This window comes from Gambusia affinis, linkage group LG17 (genome assembly GCF_019740435.1).
Source record: "Gambusia affinis linkage group LG17, SWU_Gaff_1.0, whole genome shotgun sequence".
Taxonomy (NCBI): Eukaryota; Metazoa; Chordata; class Actinopteri; order Cyprinodontiformes; family Poeciliidae; genus Gambusia; species Gambusia affinis.
The window spans coordinates 25,830,474-25,846,120 of record NC_057884.1 but is presented as its reverse complement, the minus strand read 5'-3'; the positions used below and the strand labels follow the sequence as shown (position 1 = coordinate 25,846,120).

Below are 15,647 nucleotides of genomic sequence, written 5' to 3'. Positions count from 1 at the left end.
GTTGGTGAATTATTAACCCAAATAAACTCCTGGATCCGTTGAAGGTTCTTTTCTTATTTCCAGTGAGCTAACAGAGAAACTGGAGCCAAACATTCGGTGAGATTTTTAGTTTCCTCTTCCTCCCATGGCAGCATCGTCGTCGTCATGGAAACGCCTCCACATGTCCCAGATGGCTCAGTTAAAGTTTCCTGTTGCTGTGTGTCAGAGCAGCTGGACTAACTGCCCTGCTGCCCCACCTCACCTCGGTCCGGTCAGTGTTTCTGCAGCATTCAGTTTTATTATAACTGATTATACATTATGATTGATTATATATTATAACTGATTATACATTATGATTGATTATATATATTATAACTGATTATATATTATGATTGATTATATGTTATAATTGATTATATATTATAAATGATTATATATTATTCCTCTTTGATTTTATAAATTATTCTGAATCAACACGAAATATAAATGTTCACTTTCTGTACATTTTTGGAAATACATTTTATTGCACTATTGAGATGAAGAGGAGAGTTTGGCTGGTCACCATGACAACAGAAATAGGAAAAGATAAACGGTTTGTACTTGTGCTTCATTCACTCATTCATCCATTCACGCACTGCTGCTGGTGAGCTAATATTTGCCACAGCACATTTTGCTATGGAAATGTGTGAATGTTTGTGTCTGGTTCGGTCTGTCCTGGTTCTGATTCCGGTTCCGGTTCTGGTTTTATGCTGAATAATATTCTATAAACTCAAAACTAAAATAAACAGTGATCCTGAGCGTTCCTGGGCTTTTATTGGCTCCTTTGTTTCCCAACAAACATGACGTCACCGCTATAGACAGAGCAGCCAATCAGAACCCAGAGCAGCTGGTCTCTATGGTAACAACGGTTCGTTTGGAGCACAGCAGCGTCGGACTGAAGCTGAGAACAAACTGGTTCAACTGGGAGAACTGGAGGAGAAACTGGTGAGTCCGAGCCGCTGATTGGTTCATTGTTTGTTTGTTTGTGTCGCTGCGCGCGCAGCGGCGACTGCTGCTTCCTGTTCCAGAGATAAACATCAGAGTTTCAGGCCTGCACACCTGGAGCAGACCTTCACAATAAAAGCACGGAACATTGAGGCCAGTTCCTCCTTCTGACCAGCAGGTGGCGCCGTTTTCCCGCCCAGCAGATGAACAGAAACTTTAGCTAATCCGAATATTTCTGTAAATCTGGTTCTGATGCTTTATCAATAAAACTGATATTATTATTGATACTTTATTAACTATTTACACATTCAGTCATAAAAAGAGAAGAATTTATGGTTTAAAAGCTGGAGAAATAAAAACAAATTATATTTTGTTGTTTCTTGATTGAAAATATAAAAAGATCAAATTTAATTCTGTCATAAAAAGAACGGGCTTTACGACAGAACCAGAACCAGAACTCTTTCCAAGAAGGCGTCCATCCAGGAGGTGTCTCTCGAGATTAGACACGTCTGTGATGGACCCATCCTCTGGTACCAGAACCAGAACCGACTCTCTCTGTGTCGCTGTCAGTCATGGCAGGAACGTCCAGACACGACCGAGCGATGGCCCAGAAGGCCAAGCAGCAGCTGTCGGGATGTTCTGACCCGGTGGAGCGGCTCCGACTGCAGTGTCTGACCCGAGGCTCGTCTGGGATCAAAGGCCTGGGCAGGTAAGCCCCGCCCACTTCACTCACCTCCAGTTCTGACCACAGTGGAGCCGGGTCAGAACCGGGTCAGAACCGGGCCAGAACCGGGTCAGAACCGGGTCAGAACCGGGCCAGAACCGGGTCAGAACCGGGTCAGAACCGGGCCAGAACCGGGTCAGAACCGGGTCAGAACCGGGCCACAGTGGCTCTCAGACACAGAAACATCAAAGTTTGGTCGGATCAGATACAGAGGAAACTTTTCTTCAACCCACCTGGAACCAGAGAGCACAAGAAAAAACATTTAAATTCTATTTATAAAATATGTTTACAATGTTTATAAAACATTTATTACTAAAGTTAAAAATAATAACTGAAACTCTGATAAAGGTTTTAACGTCTCTGCAGGTTCAGTTCAGTAGAAACAAAACTGATCCAAAACACGAGTACTTTAGTTACTGCAGTATTCTGATTACCCCAGTATTCGTACGGAGCTCTGTGTGTCTGCAGTAGTCATGCTGTGGGCTGTGCTGACTCGGCGTTGCTGCAGGATGTTGTTGTTTTCCTCGTTCTGTTGCTGTTGGTGGTTTCCAGCTGCTGATCTCAGTTCTGTAGTACTGTGTAGTACTGTGTGGTACTGTGTGGTACTGTGTAGTACTGTGTAGTACTGTGTAGTACTGTGTGGTACTGTGTGGTACTGTGTGGTACTGTGTAGTACTGTGTAGTACTGTGTAGTACTGTGTGGTACTGTGTGGTACTGTGTGGTACTGTGTAGTACTGTGTAGTACTGTGTAGTACTGTGTGGTACTGTGTGGGCTGTGTGGTGCTGTGTGTGTGGTGCTGTGTGGTGCTGTGTGGTGCTGTGTGGTACTGTGTGTTGTACTGTGTGTGGTGCTGTGTGGTGCTGTGTGGTGCTGTGTGGTGCTGTGGTGCTGTGTGGTGCTGTGTGGTACTGTGTGGTGCTGTGTGTGCTGTGTGGTGCTGGTGTGGTGCTGTGTGGTACTGTGTAGTACTGTGTTGTACTGTGTGTGCTGTGTGGTGCTGTGTGGTGTGTGGTGCTGTGTGGTGCTGTGTAGTACTGTGTTGTTCTGTGTGGTTCTGTGTGGTGCTGTGTTGTTCTGTGTGGTACTGTGTAGTACTGTGTGGTACTGTGTTGTACTGTGTGGTACTGTGTTGTACTGTGTAGTACTGTGTAGTACTGTGTGGTACTGTGTAGTACTGTGTAGTACTGTGTAGTACTGTGTGGTACTCTGAGCTCATTTACTACATCAGATCAGCAGTTTGTGATCGTAGTTTCTCGGTTCGGCTCTAAATGTGTCATCACAGCTGAGAACTAGAAACCACAAACACGTACACTAACAGTTTTTATATAGATGGAAAAATAAAAAAGTATTTTTACTTCCTGTATTTCTGTTCTCAGTTTTAGTTTTAGTGAGAATCTGTCAACAAATCTGGAGAAACTTTAAAAACTGTAAAAACGTTTAGTTCAGCAGTTTGTAGTTTCAGATCATTTTCGCTGTGATCCAGTTTCTAGAGGGAGTTATTCCCAACATAGAGGACGGCTCTGTTTGTGGCCAATGCATGTAGCTGTGACGTGTGGTGGCCAGTAGGGGGCGCGGTCGCTCCAACAGTCTGTTTCCTGTCAGGACCTTCAGGATCATGGACGACAACGAGAGCCGCTCCCTGGACTTCAAGGAGTTCCTGAAGGGCCTGAACGACTACGGGCTGCTGATCGAGAAGGACGAAGCCTCCGCCTTGTTCCGCCACTTCGACCGCAACGACAGCGGCTCCATCGACTTTGACGAGTTCCTCATCACCCTGAGGGTAAACCAGTAAACCCAGTAAGACCAGTACCACCAGGCAGAAACATCTATCAGAAAAACATGTTTGTAGTGGCGACTGTTTGTCGAACTACATCCAATAAAAGTTCCTCCAGCCACTAAGAGGCACTGGGGTCCAGTTTCTGTACGCAGGCAAAAGAAGATGTAATGTCCAAACTTGTTGATGGTTCAGGAAGGTTTATTTTTTCTTTTCAGCCACAATTACAGAGTTCAAACTTTCCTTTGTTCTCATTCTGTCGATCTTACTCTGTTCTCTTGCTCTGGTAAAAACCAGAGGCCCCAAACCCAAATGCCTGCTGGTCCTTTACCAGGCCCCCATACTTATAGAAAAGTGGACTGACCCACATGACTTCCTGTCTAACTCAAAGAATGAATAAGAAAAATAATAACACAAAAAATTTAATAGAATCAACAATTATTAACCTGTAAATAATACAAAAAATATACATTTAAGAATGAACTAACAAAATTCAAATGAATAAAGAAATCAAGAATAAATTGCTCCAACAATGTTGAATGATTTGAAATGAAGGCCTGTCCTGGTCTCATTGGTCTCCTGTCTTTGGTTCTAATCGTCCGGCTGCTCGGTGAAACCCGGTGTCTGTTCTGACCTCAGAACCAACTGGTTCCACTGGTTTAGCCTGAACTCGTCCCTCTGTCCTGCAGCCTCCCATGTCCAAGTCCAGGATGGAGGTGGTGATGGAGGCGTTCAGGAAGCTGGATAGGACCGGAGACGGCGTGATCACCGTGGACGACCTGAGGGGCGTCTACAACGCCAAGTACCACCCAAAGTACCAGAACGGGGAGTGGACCGAGGAGCAGGTGTTCCGGACCTTCCTGGACAGCTTCGACTCTCCGTACGACAAAGATGGGAAGGTAGGGAATGAATCCGTGGTTCAGAGTCTGACGGGCCTCTGACGGCCAGAGAAACATGCAGAACCAGAACCTGATGGGAGAGGATGAATCTTTACTGGTCGTTTGGTTCATGGGTCCAGTTCAGGGAACCGCCTGAAGCGGATCAGAGAAAATGTTGGATGCTTTAAACCACACAGTTCATTCTCCCCCATCAGGTGGTCAGTGGTCTTCTTGGTGCTAGCATTAGCATTAGCATTAGCTAGCTATGTCTGCTGGTGGGGATGGCTCTGGGTCTCCTGCTCTGTGCTGTACAGTTGGAACAATCCGACCTTTGGACCAGAACCAGACAGAATGCTGTTTGGTTCTGGACCGGTGGAGTTCTGTTTCGGTTCTGGTAGATAACTTCACCCCTCAGAACGTTCCTGGATCCAGTTCCTCGGTTCCATGTCCAGGTTTTGTTTTGCTTTGGTTGTTTTTATTTATAGACTAAAACCCAAAGGTCAGCACTTCTTCCTGACCTTTGACCTTTACCCTCCTGTATTCTACCTGCGGTTCAGTAGGACGATCTCCACACTGATCTACTCTGGGTGTCTCCAGTTTTCTCTCAGTCTGGAGAACGTTGGACAGAACCGATTATGGATCCGCTCCTCTTCCTCACTGACCGTCTTCATCCTCTGACCTCCAGGTGAGCAAAGAGGAGTTCCTGAACTACTACAGCGGCGTCAGCGCCTCCATCGACAGCGACGCCTACTTCATCCTGATGATGACCAACGCCTGGAAGCTCTGACGCCGCATGAGCTACGACTCATTTATATTAATATATTAATGTTTTACAGTGATCAATATTCATAATAATGATATTAATGTTATTAATGCTTTAAGGTAATCACTGATATCAAATAATTGATTTCCATCTTTATGAAGTTTTATTTCAACAGAAACTTTTCATTGTTTACTTTCTTGTTCATAATCCATAACTGGTTAATGACGGTTAAATAAAGGTCCTAGTTCAAACCTGGCAGTATGTACAGAATATTAAAGGAAACAAAGCAGAGTCGTACATTCTGGTCTGGATGCTCGTGATATTTGGACCGGGTCGGATTTTACATCAGCAGCGCCGACCCGACCCGACTCGACCACAATCAGAACAAACAGGTCGCCGTGGCAACAGGAAGTCCCCACTAGGCACGCGATGCGTTTGAGTGCTGCAGGGGAAACGAGACTCTGCAGCAGCAGCAGGTTCTGGACGGGTCCGGATGGGAGCAGCTTCTAAAGAAGGTCTCTGATGTTTCCACAGGTTCTACTGCTGTTAGGAACCAGAACCCAAACAGAACTGGGTCAAACAACAGAACATGTAGAACTCTGAAGGTTCTGGAGGCTGAATTTAGCTGGAAACCAGCTGGTTTCCATGGAAACGACCTTTATGATCACTTCGACCAAATCTGTACTGTGATTGACTGACCCGGTTCTGACCCAAATGATCGGACTGAATGCTGATTCTTTGGTTCCTTCAGATGACCTTTGATCTGAACTGAACGGATCAGAACCAGAGGAACCGTTCTGATGGGTCAGTTCCCTCAGAACCTTCGGGTTGGTTCTGATTGGGTATCTTAGGTTCCCTGCTGAAATCAGAACTTTGGGTCCAGAACCACCAGAACAGGTCAAATGGACCACCTGGTTCTGGTTCTGCTGCCATGTTCCACCAACAGAACCTTCTGGTTTAACTGAGTTTCATGGAAAACCAAAGTCCATTTGGACCTACAGCAGAACCTGTGAAAGCATTAGAACCAGTTTGATCCAAATGTTCAGAACCAGCAGCAGGTCCAGTCTGAGACAGAAACTAAACAGCATGGAGTCATAACAACAGGAGATGATGATAATAATGATAATAAAACATAATAACGATGATAATCATGATAATAAAAATAATAATGATGATAATCATGATAATAAAAAATAATAACGATGATAATAATGATAATAAAAAATAATAATAATGATAATAAACAATAATAATGATGATAATACAAACAACATGAGAATAAAGCCATAATAACAATAAATTTGTCATTTTGTCAGAATGATGTTGTGATTTTTTTAGAGTTAAAGTGTTTTTTTTATCTTTGTGTTAAAATGAGGAACATCTTTATGGATTTTATCAAATGTTTCATGTTTTATCATATCAGCGTCAGACAATCAGAGCCGTTTATCTAATAATATCTCAGCTGTTTCTCTTAGTTTTACCTTTTTATTCTGATCATATTATGACTTTATTCTCCAAATGAAATGATATTTATTCTCATTCAGGCTGTTATTGAATCAAACTAAAATCAAATCGTTTCCTGAGCCAATCAGAGACAGTCAGAGGAGAAGCTGGGCTCTGATTGGCTGCTGTCGGCCATGTGACTCGTCCTGTTAGTGTGAATGTGAGGGTTGGGACCAGTAAGAGGAACTGGTTGTTCTCAGGTTCTGGGGGACTGGGATCCCACTGACCGGGTCCAGTCAAGAAGCAGCAATGTGAGGTCAAAGGTCAAATACTGAGAGGAGCCCTGATGAATGAACAGAGATGCCTGAGAAAGGGTCAAAGGTCGTATGAGAGGCTCAGATGAGACGTCGGTCGACCAGCTGGTGGCGCTGTGCTACTGGTTCTGGTAGAAGCTGGACATGGTGACGTAGGCCTCCTCCTGTCCCGGGCCGCCACGCCGGGCCAGGAGGTTCTGGGACTCGTCTTCGCGCCACGGGACGTCGCCGGGGGACGGGACGTCGCCGGGGACGCAGCCGTCCTCGCCGCTCAGCAGCGCCGAGACCTCCAGCTCCTCGGTGCCGGCGCTGGAGGCGCTGCTGTGGGAGGAGCCAGACTGGAAACCGGCATCGGATCCGGTCTCGGGCCAGGACCCGGCGTCGGACCCGGTCCCGGTTCCGGATGACCTCCTACGTGGCTCCGCCTCCTCCGCCTGCAGCTTCTCCAGCGGCAGGACGCGCAGGGAGCTGAAGACTTCGTGGTGCAGGTCTAGCAGCAGGCCCTGGGGAGACGCAGACGGTTAGGCGGGTTCTGGTGCGAGCAGAACCTGCTGGTTCAGGAAGTCACCTTGTTGGGTTTGCAGATCTGAACCAGCGCCTGCTTGGGGTGCGGGATGCTTGGCCAAATGTAGGAGAAGATCCTGAGAGGAACAGGAAGTTAGGAACCAGAGACACACCCGGAGCTCCGGCCGGACTTGGGGTCCTACCCGGTCTTCCAGACGACAACGCCGCCGCACAGAACCACCAGCGCAGACACGGAGATCAGGACGAGTCCGGGGACGGTCCGCTCCATCTCAACTGGACTCAGCGGCTTCTCTTCTGCTGAGGGACAGGAAATGATGTCAGCGGCTGAAGCTCAGAGCTCTCCGCCGCTGGAGATCCGGCGTTCTCACCCGGCGGCGTGCGGAAGGAGAACTCGGGGCTCCAGGCGCTCCAGGTTCCCTGCAGAGCTCCGACCGGGATGGACCGGACCCTGACCCGGTACTCAGAGTCCTGACGGAGGTGCTGCTTGTCAATCTGCAGGAAGTTCTTAGACGAGACGTTCTGGGTCTGCGGGACGAGATCAGCGGGACGTCAAACATCCAGCAGAGGTCAGAGGTCAGACACTGTGGCGGCGCAGAGAGCCGTACGATGCTGCTGCCGTCGGTCTGCAGGTGGAGCTGGAAGCTCTGGGTGTTCAGGTTCAGGTAATCTCTGCTGTAGGGGATCTGGAAGTGGATCACTGCCCGGTTCATCACCTGGTCCATCGTCACGTTGACGATCCACGGACTTCTGGGCTTCACTGGAACACAGAGCAGCAGGTTCTGAAACATAACCACACCCCCCTGGCACCGTCAAGCTGCTGTCATAAGGTTAAGGTCGAGGTCACGACATTTGACCCCACAGGAAGCAGATTCAGAATCACGTCTTCCTCCTTTTGGATGAAGATGAATTATTTCCTTTCCATGTCTGAATGTCACTGAGGCGTAGAACGTCCTGCGGTGGACCGCTGACCTGTCCAGGTGACCCCGCCCACTGACCTTTGACCTACGCTAACATTAGCACTTTAGCTAATTTGACCTGAGAGTTAAAGTTACCCAACATGCAGGTGTAAGAAAATCTGACTTTAGCATACAAGCTAACATTAGCGTTAGCTCTTGTTAGCTTGTATGCTAATATTACTGACCAACCAGAGGAGTTTTAGGTCATTTCTGTTGAACATGTGATCAGCGTTTGAATCTGTTTAGTGGTTCAGTTAAAGGTTTTTCTTGTTGTTCTTGGTTTTTATTTCATTTCTGAAACATTTAAATCTTTTTCACAGGAAATGGGATTCTTTATGTTTTTGCATGTTTGAAATAAATTCAATATTTCATTTTTTGTGATGAACCAACAGAACCGACGGGAAGGAAAACCAGACTAAATGTTCTAAACATTTAAATCTGAAAAGTGTGGGGGGCCTGCGTGAGGAAAAACACTGAAGCAGTTCTGGTTTCTGTTTCAGGGTGTCGGAGTAAAGGGGTTAGCACATGAAACCACAGTGCTGGTTCTGTTGGACCTCAGTGTCGATCATGACATGTTACTGAATGGACTGGAGAGTTGGGTCGGACTCTCCGGTCCAGAGATTAACTGGTTTAAATCTTACATAAAGAACAGGGATTTCTATGTTTCAATTGGAAACTTCTCATTAAAGAGGTCAAAGGTCACATGTGGGGTACCCCAAGGTTCAATCCTAGGACCCTCTTATTCAATATCTATATGCTCCCACTGGCTCAGGTTATAACAGGAAATAATATCAGCTACCATAACTATGCAGATGATACACAGCTCTACATTATGATGTCACCAGGTGACCTTTGACCCCATCCAATCACTGAACAGATGCTTAGAACAGATAAATGTGTGAATGTGCCAAAACGTTCTCCAGCTGAACAAAAACAAAACTGAAGTTATTATTTTTGGACCTAAAGAGGAACGATCTAGTTATAGATCTACAGTTACAGATCTAGAGTCGGTGCACAGCTTCAGTTATTACAACTGAAAATCAGCAATCAGCCCAAAACCTTGGAGTAGTGATGGACTCTGACCTGAACCTTCAGAGCCACATAAAGACAGTCACAAAGTCGGCCTTCTATCACCTGAAGAACATTTCCAGGATTAAAGGACTAATGTCTCAGCCAGATCTAGAGAAACTCATCCATGTGTTTATCTTCAGTCGTATTGATTATTGTAACGGCGTCTTCACAGGTCTGTCCAACAAATCAATCAAACAGCTGCAGCTGATCCAGAATGCTGCTGCTGGAGTTCTGACTAAAACCAGGAAGATAGAGCACATAACACCAGTTTTAAAGTCTCTCCACTGGCTCCCTGTAGCTCAAAGAATAGACTTTAAAATACTGTTGTTAGTTTATAAATCACTGAATGGTTTAGCACCACAATACATTAAAGATCTGCTGCTGTTGTATCAACCTTCCAGAACTCTCAGGTTCTGGTTCTGGTTCTGCTCTGCATCCCCAGAACCAGAACCAAACGAGGAGAAGCAGCATTTAGCATCTATGCACCAAAAATCTGGAACAAACTTTGTTCCACCTGACTTCCTTTAAATCTCAACTAAAAACCCACTTGTTTAGAGTTTTTATTAGAAACGTGATCAATTATAAATTTATTGATGGAATCTGATTTAATGTTGTGTTTTTATTGTTTATTTTATGTTGCATTGTGTTTCTGTGTTTGATTTGATGTAAAGCTCTTTGAAATGCCTTGATGCTGAAATGTGCTATACTAATAAAGTTTGATTGATTGATTGATTGATTGATTGAAACTCTTTCACCTCAATGCTGAGACTCGTGAATCGTTTTGTGGCGTTGTGTGCCGGACCGGCCCGGTTCTGAACTCACCGATCTTCGGCAGCAGGACGGTGGCCGAAAGCCGTCCTCCTCCCCGCCGGTGGACCGTCACGTTGGCGACGGCCACCGGACACAGACCGCTCACCGTGTCTCCCCGGGCCCTCACACATCTCTGCTCCGTCCGGTCGTTCTGCCTCCTCACCTGGCTGCGGAGACGAGCAGAAGGTTCTGTCAGGTTCTGTCAGGTTCCGTCAGGAGGAGCCGCAGCCCGGAGCCTCACCACACGATCATCTTGTCGATGGCGTCTCTGTCTCCGTCCTCGTCGTCCTCGTCTCCATGGTGACCCAGCACCTGGCAGGTCAGGTTGTTCGCCCAGATGCTGACGTGAGAGCTGCAGCTGAGGCCCGGTTCTGGCAGGAAGCAGAACCACAACCACAGACAGCAGGGGACCAGTCAAAGTTCTGCCTCAACCAGCCAGTTGTTCATGTTTGATTCTCAGTTTTACGTCAGAAAACCAGAAACAAACGATACACTGAACAAATCAAACACTTTGATCTTCTGATCAGCTGATCAGGGTTTCGGCTGTTTTTCACTTTCTTCCACATCAGATGGAAGCTGATGTCTGGAACCAGAACCAGAACCAGAACCAGATTCTCTAAGGTTCTTTCTGCCACAGACAGCAGAGACGTTCCTGTGTGGTTCTGACCCAGCAGTCTGGTTCTGTTTGAGCCGGCCAGGTCCAGTGGGTCTCACCTGAGTCCGGGTCGCGGTCCCCGCTCTGGGCCCGGCTCCCGGCCGCCTGCAGCAGCAGCAGCAGCAGCATCAGGACGCTCGTCCAACCAGGCAGCATAGTCTCCATGCAGCAGCACCAACTCACCTGTTCTCCGCTCGCCCTGAACTGCTGCGGCACCGCGGTGTTCTGCAGCAGCAGCAGGCGGGGGAGGGGCCAGCCGGCAGAGGAAGGAGGGAGGCGGCGCCGGGTTCATGAGGTTTCAGCTACAGGAAGTTTGAGGATCAGAAAACATCTTGATAAGCAGGAGAATGATTGGCCAGGAGAGCAGCTGCAGCACACTATGCTGCTGCTGCTGCAGCACATTATGCTGCTGCTGCAGCACACTATGCTGCTGCTGCTGCAGCACACTATGCTGCTGCTGCAGCACACTATGCTGCTGCTGCTGCTGCAGCACACTATGCTGCTGCTGCTGCTGCAGCACACTATGCTGCTGCTGCTGCTGCAGCACACTATGCTGCTGCTGCTGCTGCAGCACACTATGCTGCTGCTGCTGCAGCACACTATGCTGCTGCTGCAGCTGCAGCACACTATTCTGCTGCTGCAGCTGCAGCACACTATGCTGCTGCTGCAGCTGCAGCACACTATGCTGCTGCTGCTGCTGCAGCACACTATGCTGCTGCTGCTGCTGCAGCACACTATGCTGCTGCTGCTGCTGCAGCACACTATGCTGCTGCTGCTGCTGCAGCACACTATGCTGCTGCTGCTGCAGCACACTATGCTGCTGCTGCTGCTGCAGCACACTATGCTGCTGCTGCTGAAGGGTCAGGCTAGCAGCTCGGCTGAAAGCAGCACGGAGCTGCAGCAAGGTCCCAGGGGTCAGAGGTCAGCCAGCAGGGAGCTGCAGCAGAACCTGGTGGAAATAGATTCCCGTCAACCAGAATCAGAACCAGAAATAGCAGCTGGTGGTCACATGATGCCATCAGTAGAGACCACAGCTCTATCAGCTGCAGCGATCAGAACCTGCAGCAGAACCCGACCCGCTAACCACTTCCTGTCTGTCTGAGCTGCTTTGTTTTGAAATGAGGCCAAGATGAAGATGAAGATGAAGATGAAGATGAAGATGAAGATGAAGATGAAGACACCCTGAGCCGCAGGAGAACGGGTCACATGACCACCAGAACCTTCTGACCCAATCAGGTCTCAGCCTCAGTTCTGCTGGGCCTGGCTGTGTTTCTGTTTCCATGGAGACGGCATCCTCTGCAGCAGAGCATGCTGGGAAAGCAAAGGGTAAGCCGGGTCGGTTCTAGTTCTGTTCGGGAACCAGAACCGACCATTACAGTTCAAACTGAAGAATGTTGTTCTGACTGGACCAGAACCAGAATCAGAACCAGAACCTTCTGCCAGCTTCAGATGTTTGGATCCATCATGAAGAGAAAAAGAATAAAACAGCAAAGTTTCCCGTTTCTCACAGATCCTGAACGCATCTCCAGCTCAGGCTGGTAGACGGTTCTGGTTCTGATCCAAACTGTGCCTCTGCTGCATGTGAAACTCCACCAGGTGACGGTGCTGAAGGTTCTGTTTGTAGGTCAGGAGACGATCCTGACGGGCCCCATACGGGTCGAGTTACTGTTAGCATCCTGATGGGGAGAGAGAGAGAAAATGTAGAGCTCTAAAACAGAAACCCCAACAATAATAATAATAATAATAATAATAATAATAATAATAATAATAATAATAATAATAATAATAATAATAACAATAGAGGAGAAACAAACATAATAAAGTTGAAGTTTTGTCAGGTGGTGGTGAGACAGAATACAACGAATAAACAAGAACAGATGACAAATGAGACGAGGACCCGACAGAGACACAGAGACTCAGGAGGTGATCAGGGAACGAGACAGAACCTGGGAACTAATCAAGGGGACACAGAACAACACGGAGACTCAGGAACTCAAATCCTCACACCAAGGAGTTAAACAGGAATGGTCTAATCAAAGTAACAACCAAACCTCAAACCAACTGAGGATCCTGACATCACAATAAACATTCACTAATAGAGACACTAAAGTAAAACAGCTGATGGGCCCCATGGTTGTCAGAGTTCTGGTTCTGCTCAGACTAACGACCCAAATTCACTGTAAAAACAGAAACATTGAGAATTTCTGTTTCTATATAAAAACATGATCAGTTATTGATCTAATACTGGTTAATCTCTGAATGTGGGTCTGGTCTAATTCCTGGAGCATTGTCACCTTGGCAGGTTGACAGTTACGACCCCTGACCTCTGACCCCAGGAGCTCACAGTGATGAAAGGGAAACTCTGTAAAACTGAAATAAAACTTCAGGTGGAAACTAGAAAAGTTTTGAGTTCTTTTCACCAACATGGAGAAACTTTGGAAACTGGTTCTGATTCGCTGCCATCCGGAGAGTTCAGAGCCGTCTCCATGGAGACGGGCTGGTTCTGCAGGTTGTTATGTGGCAGGGAGTCGGTGGGAGGAACCAGGCCCGGTTGGTTCTGTGTGGGTAGTTGCTGTGGTTACCGTGCTGCGTTCAGGGTTCAGGAGGCGAGAAAATTCTGGAGAAGGAAAACATCCCAGAGGAACCGGGAGGAAGCTCTGTGGGTCCAGGAGGTTCTGCAGGTTCTGCCTCTCCGGCCTGAACCGGCTGCTGGATTCAGCTCTCCCCTCCCCCACCAAACCACAGCCTGAGGTTCGTATCTCAGCTCAGCATCCAAAACATCTTCAGCTGCGGTTTGGAGTCTCTGCTGCCGCTCCGGTTCTGACGGTTCTGAGGAGTTTAGAGGAAACGCTCTGGATCTGCAGGCGCCGGCAGGAGAAACCTCGGAGTATTTAATCACAACCAACTTCTATCGTCACTGAGCAGCAAACTGCACCTCAGCGCCGCCAACGAGACAAACGGACCTGGGAGGACGGGCGGCGGTTCATTAAAATATACTTTACTGAATTATTCCCTCATCAGAACTCACCTGGAACGTTGCCTTGATTCTTTCAAGGCTTGTTTAAGACATCCTTTGATCTCCATGGCAACCATTCAGCTGCCAAACACCTGGGTGGACCTCAGGCTCCTCCCCCTCTCTGCTCCTCCAGACTAGCCAGCAGCAATTAGCAAACAGCTGCTGAGCTCATTATAGGAGCTGCTGCTCAGAAACGCTGGTGAAAACTTTAAAGGGTTAAAGAGGAGCCATGATGGAACGACTTCCTGGAGATGGAGCTTCTTAAAGAGACAGAGGCCCAATTTCAAGGCTTTAAATCAGGAAGTCAGATTTATTAAAGTCATATTTGATGTGTATGTATGTAGTAACAGTTACAAGTCCAGAAAAATCCTCTGAGGAAGTTTTATGTTTTGTATCTATCGAACCCTGACCTGATCCTGGACCGACTCGTTGCCATGGTGATCCATAAAGGTGTCTGAAGATGAAATCGATGGTATGAATGTGATCTGATTCAGACAGAAACATTCCTGCTGTTTTATTTCTCCATATCTGAGTTTGTTCAGAGGAATAAACAAGCAGCCATGATGATATTAACTGGATCCAGCTGCTTTCAGCTTCCATCACCAACATTTATTCAGAATTCATAAATCAGAGAAGCTTTCAGTGTTCAGCTTCAACTGCTGCAGAAATGAATCCATGAAGGTTACAAGATTCAAGCCTGAAAGAACTGAATGAATGTCGTCTGCTGAGCTCCAGGAGCTGCGGGTCGGAGCGGGTCGGAGCGTCAGTAGAACCAAGCGAGGAGCCGCAGCAGCCGGAGCGTTTGAACCCGAGGCTGCGGCTTCCTGCTCCTCCTCTTCCTCCTCGCCTTCATCAGGCCTGCAGCTTCAACCTGCTGCTGCGTTTCTGAAGAAAGGTGATGCAAGCCGTGCAAGTGGGGCTCCACTTGTTGAGAAATGACTCCTCACCACATCCTCTTCCTCCAGCCTCATCCTCTCACAACAACAAGCAGCTCCAGCTGAGCAGAGGCCGCTCTGGAGCGCCCCCTGCTGGAGGACCAGAGGTTGGTAGAAGACCAAAAACTACCCAAGTCAGAGCATGAAGGCTTCAAGTAAAATAACCGTCCAAGTTAGTAAAACACCTGCTGACATGCTGAGTAAGTGATGAAATGATCAATAATCTAATATTTAAAAGCTGCATCATCAGACAAACCAAAATATAAAGTTATATGGACATTTTGTGTTTTAAGGACCAAAATGACAAAAATCCATTTTGTTATATAGCAAAATAACAAAATGAGTTAAAAGAAAACTTTTCCCAATCACTTTGTTCCTTTAATATGAAAGTTATGAAACTTTAATAAAAACTGTAGTTTGTTCTTCATTTACTCACAGCGGGAAGAGAATCCAGGATGATACCGAGAGGAACGACGGAGACAGTTTGGACCCGTCCTGGCTACATAAATCTTGGTCATATTCCGTTAATGTTGCAAAACAAATTTTATAATTGTGGTTTTTCCATTAAATACGAAACTATTAAAATCATCCGGACAGTTTAGAAACATGCAGCGCCATCGTCCTACCGTCACTTCCTGTCCACTTCTTCTTCGTGGTTGGCGCCAGCGGCAACATCCGGTTGGTGATCATCCGGTTGGTGATCATGTGAATTCTACGTTTCTATTGCAGTTTAATGAAATGCTCATTTCAAAACGGAAAGAAAGAAACCAAACACCCAGAGGCAAAACTTTATCCAGAAATCTGGTTTATTATTGCAG

At 47.0% G+C, this 15,647-nt stretch overlaps 2 protein-coding genes across 3 annotated transcripts; one reads left to right on the top strand and one right to left on the bottom strand.

Annotated features, from left to right (window-relative positions):
* The first annotated feature begins 846 nt into the window (after positions 1 to 846).
* On the top strand, positions 847 to 5,164 carry capslb (calcyphosine-like b). 2 transcript variants are annotated; one of them, XM_044144669.1, is made up of 5 exons: positions 847 to 963; positions 1,534 to 1,672; positions 3,292 to 3,469; positions 4,153 to 4,362; positions 4,939 to 5,164. In XM_044144669.1, the coding sequence occupies exons 2-5, from the start codon at positions 1,536 to 1,538 to the stop codon at positions 5,017 to 5,019; spliced, it is 606 nt and encodes a 201-aa protein (XP_044000604.1). In that variant the 5' UTR covers positions 847 to 963; positions 1,534 to 1,535; the 3' UTR covers positions 5,020 to 5,164. The 2 variants fall into 2 exon arrangements, with proteins under 2 accessions (XP_044000604.1, XP_044000601.1); XM_044144666.1 differs by having other exon boundaries at positions 5,027 to 5,128.
* An 84-nt stretch (positions 5,165 to 5,248) lies between these two features.
* il7r (interleukin 7 receptor) lies at positions 5,249 to 11,148 on the bottom strand. Its single transcript, XM_044144665.1, has 8 exons — positions 10,938 to 11,148; positions 10,465 to 10,594; positions 10,236 to 10,390; positions 7,992 to 8,143; positions 7,755 to 7,911; positions 7,569 to 7,680; positions 7,430 to 7,502; positions 5,249 to 7,364 (listed from the first exon to the last, which is right to left on the bottom strand). Exons 1-8 carry the CDS (start codon positions 11,041 to 11,043, stop codon positions 6,981 to 6,983), a joined length of 1,269 nt encoding a protein of 422 aa, XP_044000600.1. The 5' UTR covers positions 11,044 to 11,148; the 3' UTR covers positions 5,249 to 6,980.
* Between the last annotated feature and the right edge of the window lie 4,499 nt (positions 11,149 to 15,647).

Bases quoted from the DNA above. Each gene is read 5' to 3' on its own strand.
- capslb (XM_044144666.1), top strand. From the start codon at position 1,536: ATGGCAGGAACGTCCAGACACGACCGAGCGATGGCCCAGAAGGCCAAG. The intron at 3,470-4,152 runs GTAAACCAGTAA...TCTGTCCTGCAG, and splicing joins AGTTCCTCATCACCCTGAGG to CCTCCCATGTCCAAGTCCAG. The intron at 4,363-5,026 runs GTAGGGAATGAA...TCTGACCTCCAG, and splicing joins CGTACGACAAAGATGGGAAG to GTGAGCAAAGAGGAGTTCCT.
- il7r (XM_044144665.1), bottom strand. From the start codon at position 11,043: ATGGAGACTATGCTGCCTGGTTGGACGAGCGTCCTGATGCTGCTGCTG. The intron at 7,681-7,754 runs GTGAGAACGCCG...GTCCCTCAGCAG, and splicing joins CTCCTTCCGCACGCCGCCGG to AAGAGAAGCCGCTGAGTCCA. The intron at 7,503-7,568 runs GTAGGACCCCAA...TGTTCCTCTCAG, and splicing joins GTTGTCGTCTGGAAGACCGG to GATCTTCTCCTACATTTGGC.